The sequence below is a fragment of the Pyrus communis genome, chromosome 1 (genome assembly GCF_041283825.1).
Source record: "Pyrus communis isolate YQ-2024b chromosome 1, ASM4128382v1, whole genome shotgun sequence".
Classification (NCBI taxonomy): Eukaryota; Viridiplantae; Streptophyta; class Magnoliopsida; order Rosales; family Rosaceae; genus Pyrus; species Pyrus communis.
The window spans coordinates 17,088,642-17,107,299 of NC_142565.1; the positions used below are offsets into that span (position 1 = coordinate 17,088,642).

At 36.1% G+C, this 18,658-nt stretch overlaps 1 protein-coding gene across 1 annotated transcript; it reads left to right on the top strand.

Moving 5' to 3' along the window:
• On the top strand, positions 1-6,448 carry LOC137720629 (biotin carboxylase 1, chloroplastic). Its single transcript, XM_068459718.2, has 16 exons — positions 1-229; positions 425-487; positions 948-1,273; positions 1,374-1,515; positions 2,396-2,494; positions 2,604-2,660; positions 3,658-3,729; positions 3,960-4,049; positions 4,181-4,240; positions 4,486-4,671; positions 4,761-4,853; positions 4,932-5,013; positions 5,210-5,316; positions 5,431-5,506; positions 5,684-5,793; positions 6,209-6,448. Exons 2-16 carry the CDS (start codon positions 443-445, stop codon positions 6,260-6,262), a joined length of 1,599 nt encoding a protein of 532 aa, XP_068315819.2. The 5' UTR covers positions 1-229; positions 425-442; the 3' UTR covers positions 6,263-6,448.
• Positions 6,449-18,658: the final 12,210 nt, after the last annotated feature.

The following is an 18,658-nucleotide window of genomic DNA, read 5'->3' on the forward strand; positions in this document are numbered from 1 at the left end:
AAGACGGTAGTAATGATACAACACGGCATTAGCCAATTATAGCCATTTGGGCGGAGCTTTCAATCACCGAATCCCCTCGTTTTCATCGAAAGCATTACTCTTGATATCTCCCTCCAGACCTCCCTACCTTCTTCTCTTTTGTCTCTCACTCACTGCTTTCTTCACCGTCAACCCATCCGCCTCTGCTTCTTCGTTCACTCTGCTCTTCTTCTGGGACAATTGAACAACGGTATTTCCCTCTCCACACCCATTTTCTTTATCTTTTTATCGTTTCAGAATGGCAGAAAGATCCCATTTTTCTGATTAATGCACTCTCTTGTTTGATTGAGTCGAATACCAAATTTTGTTTTTGTTCTTGTTGTTCTGAAATGGTAGTGACATTGATGCTGGTTTTTGTTCATTTGGCGTAACTGGGTTTACTTAGGTCCCCTTCTTTTCGAACATGGATGCCACAATGCCCATTTGTAAGACTGTCACTCCAACTCCCGTAAGTACCTCTCTTACTCACATCTGTTTATTTTTTGGAATTGTGTCTGGGTTTTGAATCTTGGGTTGTATTCTGATTAGCCGCAATTGGATTGTGTTGTGATTACTGAATCATGCAAGGTTGATGGTTTTGCTTATATATTTATTGAAACGGATCCGCTTCGCAAATGCGTATTAGTTAGTTAATTGAAGGTTTGGCTTAAGTTCTTATGCTCTTAATCATGTAAGATAAATTTCATCTTTATCTTCGCTTTTGTAGAAAAGATCAAAACCTTAACTCATTTGGGAAAAGTAAACTATCGGAATTCCTAGATAAATAGAATTTATAAATCAATGAGGCCTGCTTGTTATATGGTCTTCAGTATCCGTTCCCTTTTTCTTCTATTGTGATCTCCGGACCTGTTTCGTATTTTAATTATAATCTTTTACATTTGGCTATGGTTTTCTTATGTCATTGACAGGGCTCATTTTTTTGGAGAACTAGAGAGATCCGAAGTTCCCAATGTAGCTTTATGGTAGGAAATAAAGTCAGCTTTCTAAGGCAGAGAGCTCAGGGTGCTCAAGTTTGTTTTAAATCCAGGAAGCATGGGGGAGCTCTCCATGCTACATGTCGTGCTGAAAAAATTCTGGTGGCAAACAGAGGAGAAATTGCTGTTCGCATTATTAGAACTGCCCATGAAATGGGAATACCTTGTGTGGCAGTTTACTCGACAATAGATAAGGATGCACTTCATGTGAAATTGGCTGATGAATCAGTTTGTATTGGTGAAGCTGCAAGCAGTCAGTCGTAAGTAGTTGATAATGATAAATTTTGTTTATCCTTCATCTCAGTTTCTGTCACAGAGGATAATGATTTTATCTGTGCATTTTGATCGGTCTTTCTACAGGTACTTAGTTGTTCCAAATGTTTTATCTGCTGCCATCAGTCGGAAATGTACAATGCTGCATCCAGGATACGGTTTCCTTGCTGAGAACGCATCTTTTGTTGAAATGTGCAGAGAACATGGAATCAACTTTATTGGGCCTAGGGTAAGTTCGTCAAATAAAAAGGAACATAAAATCTTTAAGCCAAGACTTTTTGATATTATTCTCTTTATTCAAAATTTAACATGTAAACTTCCTCAACAACAGATAAAAATTAAAACTTAAATCTAACCATGATAAGTTAATGTGAATACAATTAATAGGGGCATAAGAAAATTGTAGATTGCATATAAACATTTGTTAAACTTTTCCAACAAATTAAGGACATAGTCTAAACTTTCTCTAACAATCAAGGACTTTGCCCATGTGGATAAGTTTGCAAATCTTGTATTCATAGTTGGGCTGTTTTAATGGATTTTGTCCTTGGTTGTAAGGATAAATGTGCTACAAGTCTAGGGAAGTTAAAGTTTTGGCAGGGTCTAGATATCCACACACCCCTTTTTACTTCTGACACGCTCTTAACTTCCGGCCGTCGGATCGAATGAATAAAAGAAGATAAAAGCACAGAAATTAATAAGGAGTGTGAGAAGTAAAAAGGGGTGTGTGGATATCACACCCCTTAATTTAGTGTTCGTATACCAAAATCTCATGGAAATTCAGCTTGATATATTGACAATCTTTTTTGGTGAATAGTAATGGATGGAAATTTGCATTATATTCAACTTGGATTGAAAATATTTCTACCTTGCCTAAACAAACTTTTTGTTCTTTTTTTTTTATTTGAGTCGCTTTTTAATTTGTTTTTATACATTATATTGCATTTTAATTTTTAACACTTTATGTTCTGTGTTTCCCATGTCCTAGAGTGATTAGTAATTATTAGGTCATGGACATATGAGCACATGACTCCTATGTTTGGTTGCTTATTCTTTAATTCATGCTCTCATGTGGAACAAATGCTTGCTATTTTGGTCACGTTTTGCAGCCTGATAGCATCCGTGTTATGGGTGATAAATCGTCTGCCAGGGACACAATGAAGAAAGCTGGCGTTCCAACTGTACCAGGAAGTGATGGATTACTACAGGTATCTCCTTCAATTCTAGGTATTTTGCTTTTCAACACCTCCAGAACTAGGTGCTGCTATGAATTAATTTTGTATTATTTGTTTCAACGGGTTATTATTTTTCCTACAGAGCACAGGGGAAGGAATCAGGCTTGCAGATGAGATTGGTTTTCCTGTTATGATCAAGGTAAAGTATCATGTCTTCTTTATCTCATTCTAATTAAAACTCGTTATACTTCACTGTATCTGAGAGTTTACAGTGCACACCCCTTCATGTTTAACTCTCAAAATTCAAAAGTTAACATATTAATGTACCAAATTGAATTCTTTTTTTTTTTTTTTTTTGGTTTAAAGAAACTAATTGTTTAATATGAGAATTATTTATTAATTACATTTCAATTGTAAAATGAGTGAATACATGCCCGTTTACATAGAATGGTTGCTCAAGAGTTTTATATGTTTGAAAAGGAAAGACAGAAGGCTACCCAATTATACATAGTGCTATACTATGAAAGATTTACCATTAAGCTGGGTACTTTCAAATTTTAGAGCATCTCCAAGGGAGGTAGCATTTAGGTAGCAAAGTCATTTTGCTATGCCACGTAGGAAAAACGCACCCCCAATAGAGGTAGCAACCCAATTAACAAGGTAAAGAATTAGCAACTGACCTTGTATATACCCCACAAGATGGGATAAAGTTAAGATATTAGTATTTTAAAGTGAAAGAGAGGATTTGAAGACTTGGTAAGAGTGGGTTGGAGTGACAAATTATTAAAGTAGCATAAAAGTGTCAAATGGGTTATCAAGGGACACTTTTAAAGAAAATTTATGCTAATTCCTTTGGACATAATAGGTTTTAAAACATGGAGTTGCTAAGAAAGACATCAGTTGGTGGCTTCTAATTGTTACCTCTGATTTTTGGAGGAGGTTGTTCTATCATTTAACAGAAAAAATAAATCTGGCAGATTGTTTACCAATGTGTTATTTATTTACTTGAATGAATCAGACATGTAACTTGTAGGACTTCATTAAATTAATCATAAAGTTTATGAAATCAGTGATTATTTTAATATTGTGACTTTCCTAGAAACATCCCTTTACTTCGTGTTAGCGAAAGCCAATGTACAATTGTATGTGTTATTTCTTTGTTTCTCTTAAATGATAAGCATAATTTGCTATTGAAGGCAACAGCAGGAGGTGGAGGACGTGGCATGCGTCTTGCTAAAGAACCTGAGGAGTTTGTGAAGCTGTTACAGGTAAAGCACCCAGTGCATGATGCATTTTTTAGTTCTTGTTCTTTGATAGTATTTCCTGCCTCATCTTTGAAGGCATATTTGAAGTTTTTTGTTATATAGGTTTATCCTGCAAACTGAATTGTTTGTTTCTTAGTTTAGTTGACCTAGTTATCTGTAAACCGATTTTATATTTTTGTATTCTGTTGTTGCTTCCATGTCATAATTTTCTGCCTCAATTTGATTGTTTGCAGCAAGCAAAAAGTGAGGCTGCAGCTGCTTTTGGAAATGATGGAGTTTATTTGGAAAAGTACATCCAAAATCCTAGACACATTGAATTTCAGGTACTGTACTTGCAAAAGTTTGTGTAAAATTCATGGTCATCATTCTTACTCCGGTTATTTTATGATAATTAGTATTTTAATTGAAATTTGTTGACAACATGCAATCTCTTGATTCTCCCTTGTAAATACAGGTCTTAGCAGATAAATATGGAAATGTTGTTCACTTTGGGGAGCGAGATTGCAGCATCCAGGTACTTTAAATGGCCTTATTGGCTGCATTGATCTCTGTGAAGGTTACATTTGTAGTTTCTAGAAAACAGCTTTCTGCATATAGTTTAGTTCTGAATTCTTCAATGGAAGCAAAAATGTCAGAACCTTACCGTATAACTAACTCTTAGTAACTCTAGGATGTTTATCCTCTATTCCATTCTGAGAAATGTAAAATTCAATGACACCTGCCATATTGTTTATCATGTTTTGAATGTGACCATCGCAGAGAAGGAATCAAAAGCTGCTGGAAGAAGCACCCTCCCCTGCATTGACCCCGGAATTGCGAAAAGCTATGGGTGATGCAGCAGTTGCTGCAGCAGCATCGATTGGTTACATTGGAGTTGGAACCATTGAATTCCTTTTGGATGAAAGAGGTTCCTTCTACTTCATGGAAATGAACACTCGGATTCAGGTTCAATTAATCTTTTGACGACAGATTTGACTGGTAGATAATTTTGCTTAGTTTTGTTGAACTAAAATTTTTCGCCAATTGAACCACAGGTTGAGCATCCTGTGACAGAAATGATTTCATCTGTTGACTTGATTGAAGAACAAATTCGTGTAGCTATGGGAGAGAAGCTCCGATACACACAGGTAATTGTAGTAAAGTAGTTTTGAAGATGCATATGACGCTTTCTGTTCAACGTCTCATGGAGGTAGCTCATTCTGTAGGATGAGATAGTGCTCAGAGGACATTCAATTGAATGTCGTATCAATGCAGAAGATGCTTTTAAAGGATTCCGACCTGGGCCAGGTATGTGTACCTATGTTCTGGTTCCCATGGTAATTGCTGAGTACATAATGACACGTGGACACTTGGTGTATTTCTGTTTTGTTATCTGATATGGCCAACCCCTGATGTCATAAGTTCTAAGTCAGTTCAGCACTTAATGATTTCCATTGATTTGATTGTTTTTCTAAATATTCGTAATCTTCTGCCTTTTTTACAGGAAGAATAACAGCCTACTTACCATCTGGAGGTCCCTTTGTTAGAATGGATAGCCATGTTTATCCCGATTATGTGGTTCCTCCAAACTATGATTCCCTTCTTGGAAAGGTTGTGGACCAACAAACCATTGCTAGCCATTGTTGCTCATATGCATGTACAATATAAAATTTTAACTTTCAAGTTTCTTGTTCCACTGACTTCGGAAATGCTTTCCTATTGTAGCTTATTGTATGGGCACCAACAAGAGAAAAGGCAATTGAACGAATGAAGAGGGCTCTTGACGACACTATTATAACAGGTAATAATAAAGTAACTGTCGAAATCGTTCTATTTTAGTTACTTTTTCTGCACTTTGTATACAATAAAATTATGTATGAGCCAATTTCTTTAGTTATGGCCATGAATTAGATAGCTGATATATGTATATATCTCTATATTCATGGCTGCTAATGTAGATATTGCCCTTATGCCGCAGGTGTTCCGACAACCATTGAATATCATAAACTTATCCTTGATATAGAGGATTTTAAAAATGGCAAAGTTGATACTGCTTTTATCCCAAAGCATGAGGATGAGTTACAAGCGGTAAGAAGCTAGTGTAATACTGATAAGTTTACCAGCGAGGTTTCGAATTTTCATTGTTATTTTTGTGTGCATTAAGACAACTGAAATTTTCATTCTGAATTTTCATTGTTTTTACTCGCACAATTATTTTTAGAGAACTTTAACGAATAGCTTCTGGTACTGTTCACTTTAACAAAAAATCACATTTTTACATTAAAAAGTCAATCCTGGTATTATTCACTTTACCTTTTATTTTGTCCTTATCTTTAAAATTTAAAGTTTTCAATTCCTTTTTATTAAGTTTTCTTTATTTTTATACTTTTCAGAGAAGAAAAGTTCGTTACATTTTATTGGATTACTATTTTTTGTGCTGGTGTTGGGTTTGCATTCATCAAAGTTTTGTTATGTATACTTATTCCCTTTCATGTGCCCACAGCCCCAACATTTGATGCCTGCAGCTCCCAAAGAACTAGCTGGTGCATCTGCTTAGAGAACTATTTGATGCCTGCAGCTCCCAACATTTGAAGGGGTCAAATCATTCGCTTTTTTTTTTTTTTTCATTATATATTTATTTACATTTTTTTTCTTTCGGTATTTTAGTTATTTTCATTGTGGCCTTGTTATTACTTATAGCCCTGGTAACATTATAGAGAGCGATGAAGTCGAACTTGTTCAAGTTTGATATCTTTTCTGCAGGAAAAGAGGTGGATTAAAGCTTCAAGCTTAATCAAAATGGATGTAAAAACCAAATTAAAAGTTTATTTTGCAAGAAAACTTCGGGTTTTCTATTTGGTGAATAAGAGCTTAAGAGTGTGAGCTTGGACCAAATATGTAAACTCATAGTGAGGCACGGGTTAGTGAATTCAATTGGGCTCGAGTTTTGTTGCCTCAAGACCTGGAAAATTTCTAAAGTCAAGTGAGCTTGAAACTCAAAACAAATTAATTCAAGTCATGCAGCTTGAATGGGTTATTTGTCCTCTTATTCGCATATTCGATTGGAATATGGAATTAGGCTTTGTTTGGAAGTGAATTGGGCCCAGTCAAAATTGCGCCTTCGACTGCAATGCGAGTTATGTATTCAGTTGGAATATGGGTTGGGCTTTTTAACTAGAAAAGCAATTGAAGCATTCGACTCGAAAGCAAGGGGACACGCTTCTGGGTGTCGGGTTGGGCTTAATTTTGGAATCCCACTAACAACAAAGTTGCCAGGGTTTTGCAACAATAAGGATTGAGGCTTCATTTTCAGCCTCCATATGATGTACACATGTTTATTATGAAACATCACACACTGCAGTTTTCTATTTAATATGAATAAAACTAGATTAAAGGGGTTTATGCATCATGGTAATTTTCGAATCGTGAGACTTTCGCAAAATTGTAAAAAATAGAATGATATATGAAAAAAAAAATTTCACATAAGCAATAAGGAAAATAGTATAATCGGGTTCATGCTTCATGGGATATTTAACATATAATTATGGGTTTGGCATGAACTTGAAATCATGAAACCAAATACTTACTTCAAAACGCAAAAATGAACCTACTTTAAAAATTTAGAGAAACTGAAAGTTTGTTGCCAAGGGGTGAGAGAAACCAAACTGCAGGATTTTATTCCGTTAAGAGCAAAAGTATTGATAACATGTTGTAGAAGAAAATAATTTGAGAGAGAATGAAAGAATTCTATTAGAGAATTTCTTAGTGTGTTACAAGGTGCAGCATATCCACCTTTCTACAGTGGTGTGGCTATCAATCTAGGGTTTCTTCCCCCTTTTAATTATACTTTTAGTTTTTCAGATTTTATGTTTTTTTTTTTCAGTTTTATTTTATCTTTAATATTAATTAAAAAATCCACATAAGCATCCATGTCATTTAATGAATAAATAAGAACCATTGGATGTCATATAATCAAAAGGCTTAAAAAAGTATAAAAATATTTGTAAAAATATTTGTCCTTTGATCCTATCCCATATATACACACACACTATGTTAGGTCGGCCGCTCAGGAATGTAATTGGTAGCTTAGCTTAGATAACCCTAGATTAGATTTAATGTCCCACTAGGCGCCCCTCCATTTCTTCCCAAACTGAGCACAGCTGATGTGGCATCTTTGTGGTATCCTAGTGGCACTAATGGCCTTGCCAGAAGAGTGGTAACCATAATTTTAATGAACCGACATTTAAATTATATGTAACATATATGCATCCACTTATGCATCCACTTACCCTTCTGGTGGTTAGAAGTATGTGGTGTGGCCACCACTATTCCCTCTATGAATCTGTGTTCAAAACCATCTTTGAACAAACAAGATAATGCCAGTTTAATCATTCATGGGCTCTTAAGATAATACCAAAAGCAGTCAGCTGTGTGAAAGTTCTATAAATACTCACATAATCTGGAGTCTCTTACTACACCAACCCAACCCGCAAGAATTAAGTTGGCATATAGTTTCTTTCGAACTCCGAGGCCCAGGCATGTCTTCCATTGGCGCTAGTTATGCAGGGGTTTATCTGATGCAGAAGCAGCAGAAGGAGAAAACGGAGAAGAATAAGAAGAAGAAGAACGATGAGGAACACGTTGAAGAGACCAGTAAAGTCTCTGCAGTACATGGTCATGGAAGGAATAATAACAAGAAGATCCATCCTGGAAATTATCATGTTCCCAACATTACTTCTGCAGGTCCAGTAGAGGAAGGCAATAACAACTAATTATGCATCGAACGTACAGCATGCATGAATGGCGCTTTAGTGTGTCACTGTGTGGGATAGGGATGTGTTTCTAAGTTCGTACACATCATAAAACGTGTGCTGTGTGATAGGGATGTGTTTCTAAGTTTGTGCAAATCATTATGCATGCTTGTTGCTTGCTTATTCTTCAAGTGTTCATTATGCTCGTGTGACTTGTATTTTCAAAGTTTCAAAGTTATTCAGCTTATTCATTTCACCAATCTTCTTGGACTAAATCCTTATTAGTTTTCAGTTTTTTACCAAGGTCCTTGATTTTTCTACACCTCAACGCATATTAGTATTAAATGTGTTTATGTATCACCAATTCTAATTTTTTTTTAATTTAAAAATCATATTTTGCAATTACCTATAAAAAAAAGTTATAGATATAAAAACCACAAACAAGATCATGGTCTGCCATAAAAAAATTATGTACATATAAGAAAAATAATTGATACATATATAACTATGGGTACATTCATCAAATCACCGAAAAGAATAATGTACCAAAAAACATTGATAGATTCTTCTAACCCAAAAACATGGATACATTCTTTAAAAAAAAAAATGTACCAAAAGTGATCTATTGACAAATGGATGCATTTACAACGAAAAACAATTACATATAATGATATGGGATATGGGTACATAAAATGCAACAACCAAATGAAGAGTACCTATATTATGTGGAACACATACTAAAACAACCCAAAAACATTGTATGGTATGTATAATGAAATTTAAGCAATAAAAGAAAATTGCACCCGAAAAAATATATGTATAGAGAAACTGAATTGTACCCGTAATATGTAAGTGTAGACAACCACATATTAAACAATAAATATTAATATCAGTTAATAATAAAAAATAAAAAAAATAAAAAATAAAAACTAAAAAGAAGAAAAAAATTGATGACTGAACTGAGTTGAGTTGAGGTGCTACACAGCACAGTGTGTCGAAAGTATGGGGAAGACAAAGAAACAAGAATAGATAGAGATGATTCAAGAAGGTGAGAAATAGAATGTAACATTTAAGAATATAATAAATTTAGATTGATAATTAATTGCTTTAAATTTACGAGATAAACATTAAATTTTAGGTTTTTTTTTTTTTTTTTTTTTTTTTTTTTTTAAGTTAATATAAATGTTCAGTTGGCAAATTAAATGGTGACTTGGACAAAGTCAAAGGACTTTAATAAAAAATTAAAAACTAATAAGGTTTCAATCAGTCACTCAATACTATGGTCTAACACAAAGTTACGGCTCAAAAAACATAAGTTGGCCATTATGCATGATCAAAGATTATTAAGGAATTCTCAAGGTAAAATGATGAAACGAATGTTATTCGAGACTGAACAATATTCATACAATTTGGATCAGCTTGAACATGAATATATATATATATGGATGTAATTGAGAACATGTTGTACGAGTGCACATAATTACAGTTTATAAATGTTCTAAAAACCAAAGGCATTGTTCAGTATAAAGGATTAGATTGAAACAGATAATTCTCTACATTCAAGGTACTTTGATGGTAGAGGAAAATGGTTTTTCATTTTGAGGGGATTTAACAGATGATGAAAACTCATCCTTTTTAATCCTTCCATTCCTTCTTTAAGCATACCTTAAAAATTGTTCTCTATTCAAATCCAATCTCTTATACCAAACGAGACCAATGACATATAGAGGGCACTGTAATATAAACCTTAAAAACCTTTTTCTAGAAGCATATAGAGAAGTTTTTAGTTGTCCTCTATCATGTGTTTCTTTTTTTTTGTAGGTAGTGAACATTTAGAGACATTAATTGAATAGAAACAAATACAAGATACTCACAGCTAAGGTTCTAAAAGATGCTCGGCGCTAGTCGGGTGACGGGCTGGAGCCTAGCACCAAGATGGCTAGGCGCTAGGCGGACCATGCAAATTTAAGTAAATCTATTATATTTCGTGTAAATAAGTATTTATTTATACTTAAAATATATATAATTTCATCATAAACTACAAAATAGAATGACATAGATATTATGAAGTATTGGACAAAATAAAAACATGGGGAACAAGCATATAATGTGTGTTCATTTAAGTATTCAACAAGCTTTTACAATTTATTGAAAAATAAATAAAATGCCAAATGAAAGTCATCTATTTTTTGTCCAAGTGAGTCTAAGCGCCATTTCTTAATTTTCAAATGCCTAACCCTTAATCGTGACGGTGGCCAGCCGCCTAGCGTCGAATTTTTAGAACAATGCTCACAGCACCACACCTACGTGACTCATACTGTTCTGCCATTCACACTGAAAATTCACCGTGAGATGGCGTGGTAATTTGCCGCTAAAGTAACCCTATTGTGATGTCCAACTAGGCAGGGGCCCTCAGTTTCTTCACTCAATAAACAAAACTGATGTGGAGTTAAGCTTTGTGGCCTCCTTGTGGCCTTAATTTGCCACGAGATGTAGTGGCAGCAGTGGTATCCTAATTATAATGAACCGTCATTTAGTTATGCGTAACATGCACGATGCATTCATCCACTTGTACTTCTAGTGCGTGGAGAAGATTGTGGTTTGCGCATGCATCACCATTCCTTTTGTTATGTGAACATGCATCTTGGAACAAAAAAGATAATACCAGTTTAATCACTCACTTCACTGGTACTTTTAACATATATATATAATTATAGCAATACTCCTAGTACGTAGTCACTATCAGTATGCCACCAGATCATTAATTAATTAATATATATTATACGTGTTATATATGTTAATTACTTTTAAGTTGTTTTGTGTTTTCCAGCCATGCCTTCCGTTGGCGCTAGCTGGCTTTGTTGCTGGGGTTTATGTGATGCAGAAAAGACGCGTAAGCTATTTAAGTACCCTCGAGAAGAGTAGACTCGCAGCTTCCCTCAGCGAAAGGACCTTATTATTATATTTGTAAAGCGTTCTAGTTGCTCAAGAGACCAAAGTCATGGTAGGAATAAGAAGATCCGTCCAGGAAATTTTCAGGCCCCGATCGAATATCACTGGTTTGGTACGTAGAGCAGAGGCAGCTGACAATATTTAATTAAGCTTTATATAGTTATGACTTGTAAATGATCATCTTTGTTCTGTCTTAATTTTACACTGCTGCAAGTTTCAGCTGGTAGCAGTTTTCCACTTAGCATGGGCTCGCTTGTAACGTAGCTATTATCCACAGTTACATTTGCAAGTGACCACTATTATGCTCGTGTAACTTGTGATTTTTCAAATTTTAGGGAAATTTTATGTAAACAAATCATCAACTCAATCGAAAAAACCCTAGCTTACAATTATGCAATATATATAGTTTCTTTATTGGGTGGCACCATCCACATCCATTTATACATCTCACATACTCATTGTTAATTTCTAATGTTGATCTTCTTTAATGCGTTCAATTCGACGGTAAAAAATTAAAAGAGATGTGTAGATAGCATCACTTTTTATTTTACAACCAAATGAAAGGATCTTGTCAAGCAATAGCTTTCAATGGCTAACTAATTAGTAAGTTACTACAATGTCAATCACAATTTTACTTTTATCATATAAACCGCTCTTTTTATGTTTTTCATTCAAAGATTGTTGATGCATAAAATTAGTGAGACTTTGAAACAACGTAAAGTGTCAAATTTGTGACCTTCACCCGATTGCTTCTGTCACCTGATGTGCATAATATGTAACCAAATGGAGATAGGGAAGCAAACACAAGATGTACGTGGTTCACCCTAAGTCTGACTACGTCCACGGAGTAGAGGAGTTCTCATTAATAGTGAAGAGTTTACACAAATACATAAGTTTAAGCATAATTATCATCAGTGGGTTCTTAATGACTAGTTTAAGTACAATAATGACATTAGGGATTAATTGTAGTAGAATGGTCTCCTTTTATAGTTGAGGAGAGTCTTTAGCATTTGTCCGCGATCGATGTGTGACTCTATGAGCTTTATTCTGACGTTGACATGTGTCACGCTGTGATTGGCCTCCTGGTTGGAGGGAAACTCTTGTGCTTCGGCATGGATGCCTCAGCATGAACCCCTCAATGGGTACTTGAAGGTATCACGTTGACCGGTGCTCTGTAGTTTCGGGATTAGTCAAGTATGGTATAAACAGTGCTCCCCTAAGTTCCCAAGTGAGGAAAGCTTCTCGGTTAAGGACTTGACAAATCCAAGTCACTAAGTAATCACGAAACTTTTGATCACCGAGGTGTAGTAGCATATAGTAAGAGTCCCCCAAGTCTTCGGACGAGGAGAGTTGTCGAAGTCGGTGTCTTGCTAGTAGCCAAGTTATCAAGATAACAAAGCTTCGTTTGTGATATCACATATCTTCATATATGTCTCAACCCGAAAATATTTCAAACTAGTTTGAACTTCACAAATGCCCAACAATTTTATTTTTTAAAAGCCCAATTATTTCTTGATTCATGTTGAGAAGTAGGGTAAGAATAAAATAGAATAAGGCCCAAGTTTAGAAAGCCCAACCCATTTCCCCTTGCTCCAACTCAAATTTAATGTGAGGCCCAAGGGAGGGGTGGCCCGCGCCTATTTTCACTTTTGTTTCTGTTTCTGTTTAATTGTTAAGCCCAAGGAAAGAGAGGCCCGGTGCCTATTTGCTGGCAGCCTTTCTCCTTTTCCCTTTTTTTTTTTATTATTTTTTTTTTACAGCACCCCAGCCCACCTTTGTTTCTTCTTTCTTTTTTTTCTTTTTTTAATATTTGCTAGGCCCGGCCCAGCTCCCCCTTTTAAGTGAAGCCCAAGACCAACGCCCCTTTAGGCTGCCTTTCTTTTTCTTCTTTTTTTATGCATGCCCAAGATAAGGGGGAGGCTCGATGCCTTAAGGGCATCTCCAACCGAGGGCTGGCTGGCCAAAGGGCTCGTTTTAGCCTCTGGCCTTCCAAGATATTAATATTTTAATAAACAGTATAGGGTCATATTTTCCTGCATCTCCAGCCGAGGGCCAAAGGGCTTGTTTTAGCCCTGTCACAAAAAATCGTCTCCAATCAAGGGCCAAAGGGCCATAAGGCCAAATATAATTTATTATTTAAAAACTACAACTTAAATTCAAATCCGACGGCTAAATGACATCAACATGACGTCATCTAGTCGTTGGTAGCTGACATCATATGAAATTTTTTTTGTAAAATAGAAGTTATAGGGAAAAAATAGAATTTAAAAAAAATATATGAAACAAATTTTGTGAAATAGAAGTTATAGGAAAAAAATATAATTTAAAAAAAATATGAAACAAATTTTGTAAAATAGAAGTTATAGGAAGTTATAGAAAAAATTCAAAAAAATAAATAAAACTATAAAAAAAAAAAATCATAAATAACGGCAAGCTAACGTCAGCTAGCCGTTATATTCAAAATTTTCCATGCTATTTATATCGGTTATAACCGACACAATTTCTTTTATTTATGTCGGTTATAACCGACAGAAAAACCGACAGCAGTAAAAAAAAAAATTCCAACCAGCCTTTGGCCCTTTCATATTCCATGGAGCCCACGAGCCCTCTGGCCTAGCCCTCGGTTGGAGACGGTTTTCGGGCTATTTTCGGCCCTCTGGACCCTTCAGTTGGAGATGGCCTAAGGTTTGTGAGAGTGAGACATAACCTCTCCCCGTGTCTTCTTCCCAATCTCCTTAGCATTTCCAGAAAATGAACTCCGGGACATCGTTGTGTTCTTCCCCTTTCTGAACTTGCCGTCACGTACGCCCTTATTAAGGACGCCCAGCCACCTGGTTGCCCTTGATATTATCCCACACCCCTTTGACGAGGCTGAGCTCGTGGTGGTCACTACTGGGATTTACCGTGTGGTTCTCAGTCCTGGCATGCACAGACCCTTAGGTGGGATTTAGAGTGGAGATCCCGAATTCATAGAGGCTGAGCTCGCGGTGTCAAGCATTAATTCTTGTAAGTCTCCTTACTTACTTTACCCTTTCGTTCCCCTGCAATGCGATTTCTCAATTAGGGTTTCGGTTTTTCCATTTGTTTTGAAGCTATGGCCTTATGGATTACAGAGTTTTTGAATTTGAAATCTGGGTTTTTTCATGACTGTGCAAGTTTGAAGCTGGGTTTTGTTACGGCCTTGTAAGGTTTGAAGCTAGGTTTTGCTGCGACCCTATAAGGTTCGAAGGTCACGGCTGCGTTTTTCATGGGTTAGAGTTTATGGGTTGTAGAAGCTGTGGGTTGAAAAAAAAAAAAAAAAAAAAAAAAAAAAAAAAAAGGGAAAATGAGAAATGATGCCAGCAAACAGGCACCAGGCCTCTCCTTCCTTGGGCTTAGCAATTAAACAGAAACAAAAACAAAAGATAAAATAAACGCGGACCACCCCCTCATTTGGGCCTCACATTTAGTTTGGGCTGGAGTAAGGGGAAAGGGTTGGTCATTCTAAACTTGGGCCTTATTTCTATTTTATTCTTACTCTACTTCTCAACATGAATCAAGAAAGAATTGGGCTTCTAAAATATAAAAATGTTGGGCCTTTGCGATGTTCAAACTAGTTTGAAATATTTTCGGGTTGAGATACATATATATATATATATATATATATATGAAGATATGTGATATCACAAACGAGGCTTTGTTATTTTGACAACTTGGCTACTAGCAAGACACCTCCTTCAGCAACTCTCCTCGCCCAAAGACTTGGGGGACTCCTATTATATGCTACTACACCTTGGTACTCAGAAGTTTTGTGATTACTTAGTGACTCGGATTTGTCAAGTCCCCAACCGAGAAGCTTTCCTCACTCAGGAACTTAAGGGAGCACCGTTTGTACCATACTTGACTAATCCCGAAACTACTAAGTACTGGTTAACGTCATACCTTCAAGGACCCACTGAGGGGTTCATGTGAGGCACCCCTGCCGAAGCACAAGGGTTTCCCTCCAACCAGGAAGCCAATCACAGCGCGACACATGTCAACATCAGAATAAAGCTCATAAAGTCCCACATCAACTGCGGACAAAAGCTAAAGACCCTCCTCAACTATAAAAGGAGATCATTCTCCTACAATTAATCCCTAATGTCATTATTGTACTTAAACTAGTCATTAAGAACCCATTGATGATAATTATGCTTAAACTTATGTATTTGTGTAAACCCTTCACTATTAATGAGAACTCCTCTACTCTGTGGACGTAGCCATACTTAGGATGAACCACGTACATCTTGTGTTTGCTTCCTTATCTCTATCTATTTATAAATTATCTACACCAGGTGACCGGAGCAACCGGACGAAAGCCACAAACTTGACACTTTACGTTGTTCCAAAGTCTCACTGATTTTGTGTATCAACAAAGATCATTCGTACAAAAATTCATTTAAATTCAAAATCGTTTAAGTATCTAACTATGATAACAACAACAAAAACAAAACAGTGTTGTTGGCAAACAATTAGAAATATTCAAGAGAATAATCAAATGACTAAACTATTTTGGATTTGAGAAAATTTTTCATAAGAAGGAATAAATGTGACGACCCGTCCTAATTTATGGTATATATTTTATCCCCGAGTATGTAAAATGACGATTATGCCCTCGTTGGCTTAGTGATGTGGATGTACGTTTATAGTTTTAAATTATTTTTCCAACTGACGTGATTAAATTATACGTGATGTTATGAGAACACAGACCCGAGTTAGGCTCGAACTGGAATTATGATGAGGAAGTTACGAATGAATAGGTGTAATTGGGTAGAGTTATAGTTTTGGGTTGTCCATAACCTATCCACCAATTATCTTCTTTTCCTACAACCTTGGACCAAAATAGAATTTTAGGCTTGTTTTACTTCTTTAGGACAATTGTTAGGCCCTAAATCACATAGCCCAATTAGGGCTTATGATCCTTTTATGCTACCCAACCCCGTAACCTACACGGACACACACACACACACACGCACGTAACTCTCACCCTCACCATTTCTCTCGAATTTTCTATCATCCGTACGACCGAGCCTTCCAACCTTCAAACACCATCAAAACATCACAGATCGAACCCACTGAGGTTATTGATGTGATATAAACTAACACTCAAATTAAACCCTCTTGTTGACAATTGTAGTAAAGGTGCAAGTAGGGATCGTTCTAGACCGGGGATTATGAGGGATTGCTAATCTACTCTAAACTGACTCAAGAACACAAAACTAGGCTTAAAAACACTTAACTAGATTCATATGACTCAAAACAAACTAAAAAGACTCAAAACAGTACAAAACAATCAAATAAACTCAAACTAGACACTAAGGGGTGATTTGGACGAAAATTACTTTTAACTTGACTCAAAACACTAAGGGAAACAAACTAAAATAGGTTCTAACTAAGTAAAACACGAAATATTAAAGGGGGGATTGGTTTTGACGAATTTAAAGTAAAACAAACAAATTTAAAGACTTAAACAACTTTGGACGAATTTAGGTAAAACTATGGGTGAATGGCTAGCTAGAGGGTCCTTCTCCACACATGACACACTTGCATACAAATTGATTTCCAATTGCTTTTCCAATAAACCATGAACCTCAACACCCCAGATTAACCGTGAATAGCATTAATTAACCCTCAGATTTTCCTTAAAGTCATTGAATTGGATGGAATACGCATCGGCAACCAAATTATTCTTCAAAAGTTCCCTACATGAACAGCATAATAGAGATACAATCAAAGATCATTAAGCTTTGTGAAAATCATAAGTATTGACATGGCATTCGTAACTATGAACAGCATGATACTCCTGCCAGGAATTTACTTAACACGATTGTGACTAGCAACCTCCACTACTTATGAATATAAGTTCATAACGATTAGGTGAAACTCCCTTATATTCTAGCATCAAATTCACGCATGCAAACTAAGTATGCATCCTTAATCAACATACAAGAATAAGTTATCAATCAAACAGTTAAGTAAATTGCATTCACAATTTATGAACTCACAACTGGAGGTAATCAATTCATATTGCAAATATAATCATTGTTTCAAAATCTCCTATACCCAAAACGAAATTAGTTCCTCATGTTCACAGCAAAACAAAGAAAACTTAAATTAAACATTGAAAACAAAAGATGGATTACACCTAAGAACGCTCCAACAATCCAATCTTGAATGGCAAGCACGTCCCAAGGTCCTCATTCTTCTCCTTTGCTGCGGCACAAGGTGTGGGTGAAGGTTTGAGTGATGAATTGTATGAAAGAATGGATGAAAGGTTGAATGGTAGTGAATGGACCCCCCCCCCCCCAAAAGCTATGGCAAGGCTCGTATTTATATGGGAAGGAAAAACAAGGCCTAACTTAATTTGGTAAAAAGGTTTTGGTCCCAAATCCACAAGGAAAAGGAGAAATAAATGTCAGAATCCTAGGGATAAAGGGAAAGGATATGCGGTAACCTAGAAAGAAAGGGGAATGTTCTTCCTTGTGCGGCAAGGAAGGAATTTCAAAGGGATAGGTGCGGCATCCCTCTTTGACTGGGATTAGGGCTTCTAGAACTTATATTTAAGTGTCCTGAATTAATTAGGAACCCTCCTTGCAACTGGGAAATAAGTAGGAAAAGATTATGATTGACTAAGTCAAAATAAGGAAGTTTGACTCTTGTTTCCTTCTTTGCAGTTGATTCCTTTTCTTCCAAGTCTTGAATTAATTTCTTCCATCTCTTTAGCACATTCCTAGCCTCTCTTGATCTTCACTTTCGTCCATCCACCTTGCTCCATGCATATGTTATCCATTCCATGCCCAAAACTGCTCCAAAATGCACCAAAATGCACTTTCTTGTCTCTTTAGCCCTTTGGACCTACAAACACACGAAAATAGCTTAAAATACTAAAATAACTAAGAACTAACAACATAAATGCAAGGAAATAAGCTAACTAAGTCGCATAAATATGCTCCTATCAGTTATCATCACCCTCGAATTGACTACATAAGCCTGGTGGTACCGTTGGTTCGAAGAAAAGACTTCAAAAACCTGAGAACATACGAGCTCCGGTGAGGTGGAAGTTTACTCCGACGTGATTGCCGAAGTTCTACAAAAATTTAAGGTTCTAAAGGGGTCCTAATCAACTCTAATGGGACCCTAGTTTAGTTTGGAATGGATAGAACATCGGGATAAAAAGGATTCACCGAGTTGCAGGTTTAGCCAGAGGTTTCAAAGGTTTTCCAACCACTTTT